Raw genomic sequence first — 16,367 nt, 5'->3', positions numbered from 1 at the left:
ATTTCAAAATCTCTTCTGCAACATGACACTTTTACACTTGGGCCTCCCCTGCAAATAAGCTCCACCTAGAGGGATAAACCCTGTAGTCATAAAGTGATAAGTAAATAATTAGCTAAAGGCCCTTTCTCAGTAGCAAAGCCAATATACAATACCAAATCACAGCAGCTCTTACAAAACAAAATCTACACAGTTAGTGAGTAAGCATTATTGTAAGGTCTAAGATCAAGTGGTTAGGTTCTCAGCTTCTAAGATAACTAATATGGTTTTCCACCCTGACATGTAAACTTCACCTTCATGACTCTTCCTCCTCTTGTTTTCAAACTACTACTCTGTGAGGAATATCACAATCACAAGTTGTGCAATAATAAGCCCCCTAACTTTTGGAACAAAGGAACATGCATTTTTGGCACTTGGCCTCCTACCAAAGGACTTTCTTCCCACTCACTTTGACAAGCTTGTGATTATTCTGTTTTTAGACATGACCTTCCTCAGTATCTCAAATCCTGACCAGCATCGGAAGTGTTTCCCCCAGTTATTTAATCTATGGTTCCTGTTAGTTATTATACTCTAATCTGCTACAGCTGTGAGCAGACATGTTGAAATAGTTGTGTAGAAATGCTCAAGTCAGCTTAATTTATGATAATTTGCCTCCTTGTTAATGGGATTTGTTCTGGATGATCAGTCCTTTGTTTAATATCCTATACTGAAAACAGACTGTTATGGTGTGACATGTAACAGCTCACAACAGCTGTCTATTTACCACTGTTCTTTACTGATAATTCAATACTGTCCTAAGGCACTTCAAATCAGTCCTTTATTATGGGTCTTGAGTTTCTATAATATCTTATTGCTAGGCACTGTATGTCTCAACTGACAGATTTTCTCTCAAGCTGATAATTTAACATTGCCCTAAGGCATTAAAATCAGACCTGTACTATGATTCTGAATTCCATCTCGTAGATGTTGACAACAGCTATTAAGAATGTACAGCACTAAAACATTTAATGCAATCTGTCAACTATGTCTTTCATTGTTCTTTATGTCACTTACATGCTATGATGCATTTAGGTAATTTGCTGTTTCTTAATACCTTGGGAGGCATTACGGGTCTACTATTTTAAAGAAAAAAAGAAGTTATGCACTTACCATAAAGTTCCATCTGTGTTGGCGATCTTCATTTATCCTTGACGCATGAGGACTCTGTTCCAAGAATCAGAATAAGCTAGGCCGTTATTTACGGATAGACAGAGCCACAAATTCAAGATCTAAGTCCCTACCCAGAATGCCCCTCTGTAGATTACCTCAGATTTAATTTGCATCTATAAAAAGAAGGCAAGAAAAAGAAGTTATGTGCCTACCATAACGTTCCATGTTAGTTGTCTTCATCTCGCCTTCCTTCTTGCTGTTTGGGTTCGGAGCCAATCCTCGGCTCCGATTCTGCCATCTTCTATAGCTAGAGAGCTGTTTACCTGCTCGAGGCTACCCCATATCCCAGCATGCCCAGTGTCAGCTATCCAGAGCTCGTTTGTGATAGTGCACACTAGACATAAGTAGAGTAATCAGTTCCTAAAAACTGGTTGTCCAATACACCTAAACAAGGAAAGAGTTATAAATTATCTGGCATGTGTAGTAATAAAAGATGCTCAGCCAGTGAAAATAAAAGGGAACTCCTCACAATCCTCTAGGAAGGGGGAAGGAGGGAGGGACGCAAGAAGGAAGGCGAGATGAAGACAACTAACATGGAATGTTATGGTAGGTACATAACTTCTTTATGTTAAGTTCTCCATCTCACCTTCATTCTTGCTGTTTGGGACAGCGTCCCTAGCACCTAAAATCCCGGGTGGCTCATTGGAACAAACTTTTCAGAACAGTAGAACCAAAGGAAGCTCTGCTCTGGGAGACCATATCTACCTTGTAATGAGAGATAAAAGTGTGGGGGTTTGCCCAAGTGGCAGCTGCACAGATTGAGTCTATGGGCAACCTAGACTGAAAAGTTACAGAGGTGGCTAATGCTCTAGTGGAATGACCTTTTGGTTTAGCTGGTAGCTCTTTATTTCGTAACTGATAAATAAAGGCAATAGTATCAGATAACCATCTGGATAAGGTCACTTTAGAAACTGGAAGGCCTTGTTTGTTGAAAGCATAAGAAAGAAATAACTGGTCTGACTTTCTTAGTTCCTTAGTTCTATGGAGGTAAAAACGCAATTGTCTGTGTACATCCAACTGGTGGAGCTTGTATTCTGCCTTGTTGCTGTGATTAGGAAAGAAAACTGGGAGATCTATGGATTGATTTAAATTGTTCTGAGCAGACTTTAGGAAAAAAGGATGGATTGGTCCTCAGAGAAACTCTGTCCTTGTGAAACACCAGGTAAGGAGGACGAACACATAGTGCTTGAAGTTCTGATAAACGTCTAGCTGAAGTGATAGCAACCAGAAAAAGTGTCTTCCAAGAAAGAAATTTTAAAGAGCATGATGCTGCCAGTTCAAAGGGAGGCAAAATTAAGGAGGCTAAAACTAAATTGAGATCCCAAGGAGGGGGAGGATCTCTAACTGGGGGTCTAAGAAGAGATGTTCCTTTCATAAAGGCTTGCAGAGCTTATGAGACATTATTCTAGGATTAAACATACCTATATGAAAATTAGAAATGGCAGCTAGTTGCACTCTAATGGTAGCGGAAGCCGCACCAGACTGAAAAAGCTGTGCTAGAAATTCAAGACTTTCATGGACTGGGGCTGAGAAAGGATCCAAATTTCTAGATTGTGCCCAGTAAGAAAACCATTTCCATTTATTAGCATACGTTTTCCTCGTAGTAGACTTATGTGGGGAAACAATAATATCATGGACTGCTGGGGAGATATTGGAAAGCCTGGCTAAGGCTGGAAGTGGAGTAACCAAGCTGTGAGGTGGAGAGTTTGAAGGGATTGGTGCAACCCGCCTGATTGGTGAATCAGAAGATCTGGAACTGGGTCCAGAATCCATGGTTGTTCCAGAAGGTGTAGGTGTAGGAACGGGAACCATATTTGTCGAGGCCAATATGGGGCAATGAGGATAATTTTGCAACCCACTGATTTTGCTTTCTGTATGAGTCTTAGAATTAGGGGAAAAGGGGGAAGGAGTCCCTGAGGCCAATCGTGGACTAGAGCATCTCTGGGTATATGACCTGGAAGAGGAAGTAGGAAGAAGTAGCTGCTGCATTTGTTGGTGAGAGGAGTGGCAAATAGGTTGCGGCAAGGCTGTCCCCATTTGCAGAAGATAAGATCCGCAACTTCCTGATTCAGAGACCACTCGTGAGGCATGAGGATAGTTCTGCTGAGCCTGTCCGCTATAACGTTGGATTTCCCAGGGATGTGCGTTGCCATCAGAAAACGTTGGGAGGAAATCACCCAATGCCACAGTCTAAGTGCTTCTCGACATAAGGGGTAAGACCTGGTCCCACCCTGTTTGTTGATGTACCACACCACTGACATGTTGTCCGTTTGGATTGCAATGGTCCTGGAAGGAAGAGAGTCTTGAAGGGCTTGCAATGCTAGGAGAACCGCTTTCATTTCTAGGACATTGATATGCAGATGGTACTCGTGGGGTTGCCAAGTGCCTTGGACTGTCCTGCCTAGATAATGCCCCCCACCCTATCAGGGAGGCGTCCATGGTCACTGTGGCTACCAGAGGGGGTTGTATGAAAGGTCTGCCCTGAATTACTAGTGGAGAGACCATCCACCAAGAAAGGTGCCTTTTGCATGTTTCTGTGATCAGGATCATGTGAGACATGGTTAGTTCCTGGAAAGACCACTGCGTGAAAAGAAGCCACTGAAGGATTCTCATGTGGAAACGAGCTAATGGGACAAGAAGAATGGCAGCTGCCATGGAGCCTAGAGCTTGGAGGACATGTCTGACTTGAACCCTTTTGCTCTGCATTAGAATTAACACTTGTTGACGAATAGTGGAAACTCTTTCCTGTGGTAATCTTGCAAACATTTCTTTTGTGTTTAATTCTGCTCCTATGTATGTGATAGACTGACAGGGTAACAAGGCAGATTTTTTGAAATTTACTGTAATGCCTAGTTGAGTGCATGATGTGATTGTATAATCCCTTGCCTCTAAGAGTTGACACCTGGTGGTAGCAGTCAGGAGCCAGTCGTCTAGATAGGGAAACACCTGGAATCCTTGACACCTCAGGTGAGCCGTGACTACTGCCATACACTTAGTGAACACCCTGGGGGTTGAGGTGAGCCCAAAGGGCAGAGCTCTGAACTGGTAATGACTGGCCCCTACCCGGAAGTGAAGAAATCTCCTGGAGCGTCTGTCCATCTTGATATGGTAGTAAGCGTCCTGAAGATCTATCAAGCACATCCAACTGTCCTGACCCAGAAAAGGGAAAATGGACTGCAGCGTCACCATCCGGAACTTTTCTTTTTGTACAGATTTGTTCAATCTGCTGAGATCCAGTGCTGGTCTCCAGTCCCCTGTCTTTTTTGGTACTAAAAAGAATCTTGAGTAAGTTCTGGATCCTAGTTGGTCTGCGGGGACTTCTTGAATGGCTCTTTTTTCTAGCAGTCTTGAAACTTCTGTGACTACTTGATCCCTTAGATTGGGTGGGACATCTGGGATGGGCTTTTAAGATTCTATGGGGGATTGATGGCAGGGAATTTCGTAACCTCTGGATATGATGGAAAGTACCCATCTGTCTCTTGTTATATTTTGCCAGGCTTTTGGGTACAGCGAAAGTCTTCCCCCAACTGCCTCCAGAGGTGAGCAGTCGGGCAACCCTTCAGGGATGCTGGAAGGGTTTGGCAGAGAAAGTTTCTCTGTCACCCTGGTTTTGCAGTCCCCCTCTGCCATGAGGGTGGCATCTGTTATTGTTGTTTCCCCCTCTGCCCCTGGGGGAAAAAATCACCACATGTGTCAGGCAAGGGTCCCTGGGATTTTCGGAACCACATTTTTCTGCTCTTCTGACCCTTGGGATAAGGTCTGGAAGGACTGGAAAAACGGACTCCCATGGCAGAGAGAGTCTTGCCTTCCTGCTCACACCTGGTAAACATGTCTTTCACCTGAGGCCCAAAGAGAAAGGAGCCATCAAAGGGAGTATTGGTGAAGGATGCTCAAAAGGGTTCTGCAAACTGACACAGCCGCATCCAAGCATGTCTCCTGAGAGCCACACCTGTCCCTGCGGCTCTGCTCACTCCATCAGCTGCATAGGAAATCAACCTCATGGAGGAGTTGACTATGGAATTAAGAGTCACAAGATGAGAATCTACTTTGGCTGGTGCTCCCTCGGCTGTAGGATCTTGAAGGGTATCTCCAAGCTCTTTCAGGAGATCCCTTTGAAGACGTGTAAAATGACATAGATAATTCAGGGATCTCATTGAAAAGGTCGCTGAAGCAAACATTCACTTTCCATATCTGTCCATCGTCTGAGACTCTTTGTTCGGAGGATGAACAGATGAAGAGGTTTCTGCTAGCTCTTTCTTGGTGGCTGCTGCTACCACCATGGCATCAACTGGCACACCTTTGGAGAGGAATTGCTTGTCCTGGGGGGGCTGTAATAAATTTGTTTGGTCTCCTCGGAGTAGATTCCACAGAATCTGGAGCTGACCGAGCCTTTCGAGCCCCTACAGACATGAGTGGATCGAAAGGAGGAGATACCCAGGAGGTGGAAGGTTGGGAACCAAATGCGTCCAGGTATACAGACTCATCCTCGGTGGGGGCTAGGGAAGTCCAGTCCCTCCTCTGTCTAAGCATTTCAAGGATGTCCGAAAAGGAAACATCTTCAGATGGAGACCTTGGGGACCCTTCCAATTCAACCATGTCTGTATCTGAAGTGACAGACTCAGGGGAGTCTATGTGCTTCCTCTTGCACTTCTCCTTCCGGGGAGGCTACTCTGAGTGATTAGGGGAGGCTTCAGAAGAAGAGGGATCACCCAATGGGGTGTCCTGGGGCATAGGTTCCCTACGGTTGGGGTCTGGAGGATGAGTGAAGGTTGGAACAAACACCACGGGGGGAGGAGCCGATGGCACTCGCAGTAAAGCTGTTCCGGGGGACAGCACACTCTGCATGACCTCAATGGCGTCCCGACCTCTAGGCAGAGAAGAAACAGGAGTCTTTCTCCACATCGAGGGTGACGGCTCCGAGGCCGATGTTGGAGCCGATCTCACCTGCGCCGAAGCTCCGAGGGGAAGAACGGGGTCAGACAAGGGTCCGATGCCACTCTCCCCCTCGGAGATGACGAGAGAGCCTCGGCGACCAGATCCCTCGATAGAAGGTACAACCAAGGTAATCGGAGCCGACATCGGAACCGAAAGAGAGATGATGATCGGTGCCGACGGTTCTACTACCTGCGGATCTATGGCCTCCAGCTCCAAGCTAAATGTAGTCAGATGAGGACCAGAAATAGAGGCGGTTGGAGCTGATATATGTTGAGGTGGGATGGACAGAATTTTTGCCAGTGCCTGTGACTTAAGCAACCTACTTACTACTCTCTACACATCATGATCCGATAATCTAGAGGATCGGGAGGAGTGGGAAGAATGATGGCTATGTTCACTCTGTAACAAAGGTGACTGAGGTGCCTAGTGGATGGACTCCAAGGACGGAGACCTCAGTCTCTTATGGCTCCGAGACGGCTCTGAAATAGCATATGGAGCTGATGGAGGAGTTGTCTTGTCGGTGCCAGCCGGCACCGACATACTTGGTTGGTCAAGTAAAGGAGTCGGCTCCGAAGGTGGAGCCGATGGCTTGACAGACTTAGGGGATTTCGCTGGCTTTGTACCTTTAGCTGGAGAATCCTGAGGCTTCAATAATCCCCGAAGGATTAATTTGTTTTTGTGCTCCTGCAGGACCCTTGGACTAAAAGCGTGACATATAGAACAGGAATCCTGCAGGTGAACAGCACCCAAACAATATACACAACTAGTGTGCCCATCTGTCAGAGACATTTTCTGACAGCATGAGTCATACTTTTTGAAGCCAGATACCTTGGTATCTTTAGACATTATAGTAACAACAACCACAAGAACAATAATAAAAATCTATACTACAAAAAACAAGAAACAAAATACACTTTTTTTTTTTTTTATTTTTATTTTTTTACAGTTAAGAAACAGAAGGAAAGCCTCTAATTTAAACGGCTATCCTGTGTGTGTGGGGGGGGGGGGGAGAACTCTCTAATTTAAACGAGTTCAAGGGAACAGAAGGCCTGCGAGTTATGGAACGATGGCCAACAAAGCTAAAATACACAAGAAAGCGATAAGGGATATTATCTAAACAAAAATTAGACTAAAAACTTGACAAACTTTCAAGAATAAACAACAATATATTAATAGAAAAAAACTGTACTAAGCCTAAGCCAATAAGGAAGCAACCTCGCAGCTGAAGCGGCAAATGAGATCTGGGTAGCTGACGCTGGGCATGCTGGGATAAGGGGTAGCCTCGAGCCAGTAAACAGCTCTCGAGCTATAGAAGATGGCCGAGTCAGAGCCGAGGATCGGCTCTGAACCCAAACAGCAAGAATGAAGGCGAGATGGACAACTTAACATAAATAGTTCTGTAACGATTGAAGAGGCTTTGTCCAAGGTCATGTATGAAATAACAGATAACCAGGAATAAGATCCATTCCTCCAAGGAGCCTGAAGGAGGGCTGGGTGTCATGGATAAAGATCAACAAATAAGATAGAATCTTATGGTAAATACATAACTTCTTTATCTGATGTTGTCAATCTTCATTTATCCTTAACATATGTGACAGAGTCCCCAGCTACCTTGTATCTTGGGTGGCCTTATGGAAGGATATTCCTGAGCACCATAGAACCAAAGGATGCCTTTCCCCTGGAAATCAGATCCACTTTGTAATGAGTAATGAAGGTATGTGGAGTGGCCGAGGTTGCTGCTGCACATATTCCATCCATGGAGGCTTCTGAGTGAAAAACAGCAGACGTGGCTATTGCCCTTGTAGACTGCGCTCTTACTGGAGCTGGTAATTAGAGATTTTTCTTATTACAGATAAAGTTAATATATTCCCTTAACTATTTAGATAAAGTGATATTTTAAACTGGTTTACCCATGGAAGGACCTGAAAAGGCGACAAATAACTGGTCTGACTTCCTAAAGTCCTTAGTTCTACTAAGGTAAAAAATGTAACTGTCGACATCCAGTAAATGTAAACAATATTCTCCCTTGTTAGAAAATTTTGAGAAAAAAACAGTAAATCAATGGGTTGCTTAAAGTTAGTTTCAGATATTACTTTTGGAAGAAAGGACGGATTGCTTCTTAGCGATACTCTGTTCTTATGAAAAATCAAATATGGAGGTTTTTAAGATAAGGCATGAATCTCTGAAATTTTCATGCAGATGTAATGGCTACAAACAGAATGGTCTTCCATGAAAGAAACTTTGAGTCACAAGTGGCTGCAGGTTCAAAAGGGGAATAGATCAAGCCCTGTAGAACCATATTAAGGTCCCAGGGAACATGAGGATCTCTGTAGGGTAGTTGTAGTTGCAAGGTTCCTTTTAGAAAAACTTTACACAGCCTATGTGAAATTAAGGAATGCTCTTCAAGGGCGTTATGGACGTAAGAAAGCACAGCAAGTTGGATGATGGTAGAAGAAGCAGCTCCCTGTTTGAAAAGTGCAGCCAAAAATTCCAACACCTTTTCACTGGAGTGGAAAAGGGATCAGTTCCATTATCACATGCCCAAATAGGGAATTTTTTCCACTTACTGAGATAGAGTTTCCTAGTGGAAGGTTTATGTGAAGCCAACAACATTTTTTGAATCGGAGAGGATAAATTATTTTGCCTGGCGATCACTGGAATAAGAGAAACCAAGCTGTAAGCTTGATGTTTTTCAGATTCGGGTGAACTAGTCCCTGTGGATGGGACAGAAGATCTTTATCTGTGTCCAGAGTCTATGGACATTGAAATAGGTGAGTTGGAGCCAGAATGGGGCAAAGAGGATCACTTTGCTCTTCAATCCAACAGCTTTCTTCAAGAAGAGAGGTATTAGTGGAATGGGGGAAAGGCATAGAGAAGCCCCAAGGGCCAATCGTGCAGGAGAGTGTCTCTCGGGGACTCCCCTTAAGAGGAGATTAGGGAAAAGTAGCTGCTGCACTTGTTTATTGGTGATGCAAATAGGTCACAGCAAGGCTGGCCCCAGCGAAGGAAAATCTCCTTCGCCACCTTGGGATTGAGAGACCACTCGTGAGACAGAAGTATGTATCTGTTCAGTTTGTCCACTATCACTTTCGAGCTCCCAGGGATGTGCATTGCTATCAGAAAGTGGCTGGAGGATATCACCCATTGCTATACCCTGACAGCTTCTCGACACAGACAGTAAGACTTAGTCCTGCCCTATTTGTTGCTGTACCAGACTACTGACATGTTGTCTGATTGAACTGCAGTCGTTCTTGAAGGGAGGATAGCTTGGAAGGCTTTTAATGCTAACAGCACTGCTCTCAGCTCCAGAACACTGATATGCAGATTAGCTCCATCAGGAACCACATGCCTTGGACTGTCCTGTCCAGATAATACCCCCCCACCCCATCTGGGATGCACCAATGGTCACTGGCTTTGGAATGAGGTGAAAAAAATGATCGGCCTAAAAGAATTTCCTCTGATTCCATCCACCAGGTTAAGTCCCTCTTGCAGTGGTTGGTGATTCAGATAAGATGCTTCAAGGGGTGAGTCAGAATGGACCACTGGGAGGCTAGAAGCCACTGCAGAACTCTCATGTGAAATCTTGCCAATGGAACAAGAGTGATGGCCACTGCCATGGATCCTAGAGCCTGGAGAACTACAACAGCAGGTACTTTGTTGTCGGAGAGAATAACCTCTACTTGGGACATTATCTTCTGTAGTCTGTGAAGAGGAAGGGAAGCTATACAAAATGTTGTATTTAGGCAGGCTCCTATAAAGTCCAAATGCTGAGTTGGACTTAGTTGGCATTTGGTATGACTCACTGTTATACCTAGTCAAGCATAAGTAAGCAGAATGAAATCTCTTGTCTGTTCTAGTAGATGCCTGGTGCGAGGGGTGACAAGCAAGTAGTCTAAGTATGGAACCACTCAGAATACGTGCAGTCTCAAGTGAGCTGCTATGGCAAAACATGAACACCTGGGGGTCTATGGTGAGACCAAATGGCACAGCTCTGAACTGATAATGACTGGCTCCCTGCCAGAAGCGGAGAACCTTTCTGGAGCATTTCTCCATTTCTGTATGGTAATACCCGTCCTAGAGTTCTATACAGCACATCCAATCATCGTTCCCTAAGAAAGGGAGAATAGACTGAACTGTGACCATTCAGAATTTTGCCTGGTGAACAAACTTGTTCAAAAGGCTGTAATCCAAACTCAGTCTCCAGTGCCGTCTTTTTTGGCTCCAAAAAGAACCTTGAATAAAATCTGGATCTATCTGGTCTGGTGGGACTTTTTGGATGAAATGTTTTTTTACCAGCTTTTGAATTTCCAGAGCTGCCTGATCCCTATGATTGGGTGGAACATCTGGGATTCTTCTTACTATTCTTGGAGTGAAAATGAAGGGACTGTATTATCCTCTGACAATGATCCTTAGCACCCAAGCATCTGTGGTTATTTGTTGCCAGGCTAGCAGATGCAAGGATAGTCCTTCCCTGACTGCCTCCAAAGGTAAGCAATTGAGCCTCCCTTCAGAAGCACTGACAAAGAATCTTTGGAACCATGATTTTGCGGGCCAGTTATGCAGCGAGGTTGGCGTCTTCCACTGTAGCTCTCCCCTCTGCCCCTAGGGGAGTCACTGCCACGTGTGTCCTGGAAAGGCCGTTGGTTTTCTTAAACCACATTTTTCCACTCCTCTGGTTCCTGGAATAGGAATGTTGGGGAGCAGAGAAATGTACGCCTACGGCAGATAGCACTGACGAAAGAAGACTTAAATGGCTCTGCAAATTCACAGAAGTGCATCCAGGCATGATGCCTTATAGCTATGCCAGAACCTGCTGCCCTAGTCAACCCTTCAGCTGCCTGCGCAATGAGCCTCATGGATGAGTTAGAAATAAATTCCAGTATGGCAAGCTGAGAGGCTACTTTATCGTGTACCTCCTCACACATCTCCTGCCAAGGTATCTGAGAGTTCCTTGATTAGATCTCTTTGGAGTCTGGTGAAGTGTGCAATGAAATTCAATGACCGTAAGGCAAAGGTTGAAGAGGCATACACCTGCTTCCCAAACCTGTCCATTGCCCTGGACTCTTGGTTAGGGGGAAGAACAGTGGAACCTTCTATGTAGTTCCTTCTTTGCAGCTGCCGCCACCACCATGGCATCTACTGATAAACCCTTGGCCCAAAGCTGATGGTCCTTTGGTGATGAAAGGATTTTATCTGGTCTCCTTGGGATTGGCTCTACAGAATCAGGGACCTTCCATGCCTGCTGAGCGATCAACAAAATAAATTCTTCAGCAGGCATGGAAGGTCCCTGATTCTACCAAGAGGTAGATGAGCAAGCACCGAAAGCTTGCAGGTACATAGACTCCTCTGAGGATGGGGCTTGGGGCTTCCAGCCACACCCCTGCTTAAGTATTTCAAGGATGCCCCCAAAGGAGGCATCTTCTGGGGGCGACCAGGGGAACCCTCTCCATCATCAAAGTCTATATCTTCCATGATAGATTCCTCTGGGGAATCTAGGTGTTTCCTTTTACAAGTCCTCTTCCAGGGCATCTCTTCATTGGGAAAGTCTGTTGAGGACTCAGAAGAGGTAAGGCTTTGTGTAGGGGTATCCTGCAGCTTCAATGCTCGCTGTCTGGGCATGGAGGCTGGTGGGAGCTCTAAACAATAGGGAGTCTCAGGAAATGTCTCCAATTGGGAAGGAACTGACTGAGACCCTGCAGAGAACAAAGCCCTCTCCGTGACCTGGAAGGCAGCCCCCCCCCCCCCCCACAGAGGGCTGGGAGGCCATAACCGGGAAAGACAATCTTGGAAATGTGGTCACACCCAGCTCTGAGGAAACCACCTCCAAAGTTGGAGCTGTGGAAGAGCCCACATGTGCTGATCCAAAACCCTTGGATCCTGCAGCGGATCTACAACCCTGGGAGTTTGTCAGCTTCACTGGAGCCGAGGAACTCAAGACAGACTCTGGAACTGAAGGAAAGGCTGTAAAGTATGGGAGAAGCCGGAACCGGAGGTATCATAGCTGTAATCTCTAAACCTACAGAAGAAGTTAAGAGAAGAAAATTTCGGTGAAGCCTTAGGAGAAAAAGTCCCATCTCCAGAAGGGAGTGGGGAGTGGGAAGAGACTGTAAGATCCCTGGCCACGAGGAGCTGATCCACCAATCTATGTCCACTTCTGTCAAGACTGCTGGAGGAACGGACAGAAAAAGCTGAATGGGATTCTGGTCTCTTAACAAAGGGGCTTGGAAGCTGTCCCACAAAAGGATCAATTGACAGTGAATATCTTGTTCTAGGAACCAAAATAAATCCAGGTTGTGAAGTTACTGACAGCACCAGGGCAGGTACTGATTCCAAGATTTCAAACAGTGGCGCCAAAGGGACTAGCACCGAAGGAGCAATTTGGGCTGTCTGTGTCGTAAATGTCGGCGCTAACACTTGCGGTTATAACAGACAATGCCGAAGAGGTCAATTCCATGGATTTTTTGGCTATAAACTTCAGTTCCGCAGAAGGTGTGGAAACCGATGATTTATGTTTCTTGGCTGCCAGAGCTGAAGGGGACACCAACACCGAGCGACTTCTCTTCTATCCAGATGCAGATTTAGAAGAGGGGGAGGAAGGCGAAGCTACATCAGACTTGGATAAAGCCTCCTCAAAACAATCATGCCTTTTAAAATCAATTTATTTTTTTCTTTCTGCGAGGACCCAGTTACTGAAAGCTTGACAAATATCACAAACCTCCTGTAAATGCGCTGGGCCCAAACAGTACACACAAAAGGAACATCCATTAGAGTTGGGCATTTTCCTGCCACAATTTTGACACAGTTTGAAATCAGCCATTCCTCAAGATTTATTTGCCAAGTTGACTGAAAAAAAAATTGTCAACTTGCAGAAACTCACACAAACAAGAGAAAGGCACACACACACATTGGAGGGAAACTGCTACCAACAATGGTAGGCCAGAACTACCAAGAAGTAGGGAAAGGTAAAATATGGTAGAAAGAGATACCACTAGGTGATAGCACACTCGCTCACAGAAAAGAAAAATTATTTCTAGAAGAGGGGTACAAAGCAAACTGGGTATAAATACACACACACACACACACACACACACACACACACACACACACACACACACACACACACACATATATATACATTTGAAGAATAGAGTGAAGGAAAACACATTGAAATTACACTTAGCTGACGAGAGAATCTGGCTGACACGTCTTAGAAGCGCAGCAAACGAGATCTGAGGTAATCTACAGAGGGGCATTCTGGGTAGGGACTTAGCTCGAGAGTTTCTGGTTCTTGCGAGTCAGTTTCAGTTCTCAGAAAAGAGTCTCTATATGTCAAGGTTAAATGAAGATTGACAACATCAGATTCACTGTTTTCTCTCAAAATACTTCACTTGTTATATACTACTCATTCTATATTATTTGCATTACATTATACGAAAGGCACAATCCTGTTTACCATTCTTTTCCTTCAGTTTTGTCAACTGCTATTTTCTCTTGCATTCTTAAAATATGGCCATAACTTATACTTCTTTTTTCTTTTACATTTAAATAATCTTAAAATAATCTTTTCCAAAAAAAAAAATAATAAAAAAAAATATATATATACATATACACAAACACACACACACACACGTGTGTATGTGTGTATATATATATATATATATATATATATATATATATATATATATATATATATATACACACACACGTGTGTATGTGTATATATATATATATATATATATATATATATATATATATATATATTCAATGAAGTCATCTCTACTAATAAATAAATCCTGTACACAATCAGATTCTCTTAATAACAATCATCAAACGTGGAAAGCCTAAATATTCTCACCTCCCTGCCCTTTTAAAACATTTGTGTGTACATTGCAGGTGTGGCATTAGTCACGTGTATACAAACTTACAATGATGATTTGTTTAAAACAGTAGGAAAAGAACCACTATGCAAAAACAGACGGGGGCTGAATTTAAAAGATGTGTTTGAAACTAAGTTCCAGACTTCAAACAATGATAGGCTTAAAAAGGCCCTTCTGGTTATTAGCCTAGTGAACACCTATGAACCTATGTGCATGTGTGGCTTTTGTAAATTTTGCAGGTTTACTTTCAGCAGTCCTATTGTAACAGTGGGTGGTACAATAAAGTTATAGGATGCAAGGGTGTTTTCAACTGCTTGTCTATAGTGGTAGTTTACTTGGTACTTTTTGACTCGTATACAGGATTTTATGTAAAATAAACAGTGATGAAGTTAAACAACCACATTTATAAGCATGTGACAAATATTAAAAATAAACAGACACGGAATGCCCTGTATAAGCATATCACTGTTTGAACAAGATTTAAAAAAAAATGTTTTTCGTCTTCTGGAACAAATTTTGCTTGATTTTATAAGTGGAGGAGATTTTCCAGCACTTTTAGTAAAAATAATTATTGTGGCAACTACATTTAAATGCTACAATGTCCCAGGGCTTAATGATTTGATTTTTTTATCATGAGTGTTTTAGAAATGAAAGCTACGAGAGGAAATGATGTAATTTTTAAAGGTGATGTGAAAAGAAGTCAATTGGTTATTGTTCATTTAAAAGGGTTTACTGTGCGTAAAAATTATTCTAAGGAAGTCTGAAGTATTCAGACGAAAGCGCTTAACATTTCTTAAATGAAAATATATATTTTTTTTTTTCAGGAGCAAAACTAAATAAACAATACTTCTCTATGTTTCCCTAGTGAAGTTACTGCATATTTTGCCTGTTCTGTTGCATGGCAGCCATAAACAAAATAATCTGCTCTGACTAAATTAACTGCTCTTGTCTCCATTCTGCAATCTTTATTTGCTGGGTGTATTACACCTTTATAAGGCTAGTGTTGTACATTTCTGATTCAGTTCTAAACACAGCACACCATGAAACTTAAGCAACTATTCAGTAACCCAGCAAGTTTTCCAAATTAGCTATGAGCTGTCATGTGGCTCTCACTTGTTATTCAGCTGCTGCTGATGCTGTAGCTCTTGCTTGTCTAGCTCATCTTGTAAGTGGCTCCGTTTACTCTGCAGGTTGCTGCTGGTCTGCAATGCTTGCTCCAGACTCAAGGCAAGTCTTCGATTGTCCTCTCGTGATGTTTCCAGTGATCTGCGAAGAGATTCTACCTGTGTCAAAGAAATTATAATATACTCTTTTTTTTCTTTTATTCTTTTCTAAGTACAGTTCAACAAAAATAAATGCAGCTTCTGTTTCCAATAAAGCTCTAAAACTCAGATGCACTATTTGGGTCACTGCAAAGTTAAACAACATGCATAAAGCTCTGAAATTACTTTACATTTAGAGTCTTAAGTTTGTAGTCATACTAGATGACTGAAGGTAAAGGCAGACAGGTTTAGAAACACTGAGTTAGATAGATCCCCATATGTTACTGATATGCCTATGGTTTCACATGCAGATTGTTGCAATAATGTTTATTCACAAATAGAAAACTTAACTGAGTCATTCCTCTTTGAATAGATGAGGCCTGAATATATAAAAGCAGAGGTGTGTTGGGGGTACAACCCTCCACAAAATGGTGAAATACTAAGTAACGGAGATAAAGAAACACCAAACACCTGATTAGCTAAAACACTTTTCAATCTCTTATTATTAACTGGTACATATGCAAAAGCAAGAAACAAATTTCACAATGAACGAGCAAACATTTCCTTTAGATAAATGCAAAAAAAGTGTTTATGTAAAAATCTGGCAAAACAAATCAATGAAGGAATTTCAGTAGATTCCTATAAAAAAGAACATTTTACTGTCAGGTGGTTCCATCCCATGCCAGATTTTTAAAAGACCCATTTGGGAGCAGCTTATTTTCTGGTCTTCCTCATTAGTGATAAGCATGTCAGTAATGGCAAAAGAAGAGAATCTCCCCTTTAGAGATCACTCCTCTTGTTCAGCTTAAGCATTTTTGTAAAGATCTGCTGCAGTTTGTGCTAATAATAAGAAGTTATGTACTCACCATAACATTCCATCTGAGTAGGTATCTTCATTTGTCTGCAACCTGTGGGATACGGATCCGATCTCGGATCCGAGCCGGCAACTTCTAACATAGCACAGATCCGAGCTCCTAGCTCCTCCCCCTTACCCATAATCCCCTGCCTGCCCTAACTGACCTCAGATCAAGTTTGCCCCATAGCACAACAGATAACAGATGTCCCAATGGGAACATATGCTAATAAC

The 16,367-nt window shown here is 43.1% G+C and overlaps 1 protein-coding gene across 1 annotated transcript in view; it reads right to left on the bottom strand.

The window, feature by feature from the left end:
* Window positions 1–16,367, bottom strand: part of CCDC150 (coiled-coil domain containing 150) — a 2,807,665-nt gene that overhangs the window by 774,406 nt on the left and 2,016,892 nt on the right. Inside the window, exon 20 of the mRNA XM_044070503.1 lies at window positions 15,132–15,301. Within this exon, the coding sequence (XP_043926438.1) occupies window positions 15,132–15,301 (170 nt within the window). The remainder of the gene's footprint in view (window positions 1–15,131; window positions 15,302–16,367) is intronic.

Source organism: Protopterus annectens, chromosome 4.part1 (genome assembly GCF_019279795.1).
Source record: "Protopterus annectens isolate FY-2018-M chromosome 4.part1, PAN1.0, whole genome shotgun sequence".
Taxonomy (NCBI): domain Eukaryota; kingdom Metazoa; phylum Chordata; order Ceratodontiformes; family Protopteridae; genus Protopterus; species Protopterus annectens.
This window is presented reverse-complemented; position numbering and strand designations above follow the sequence as displayed.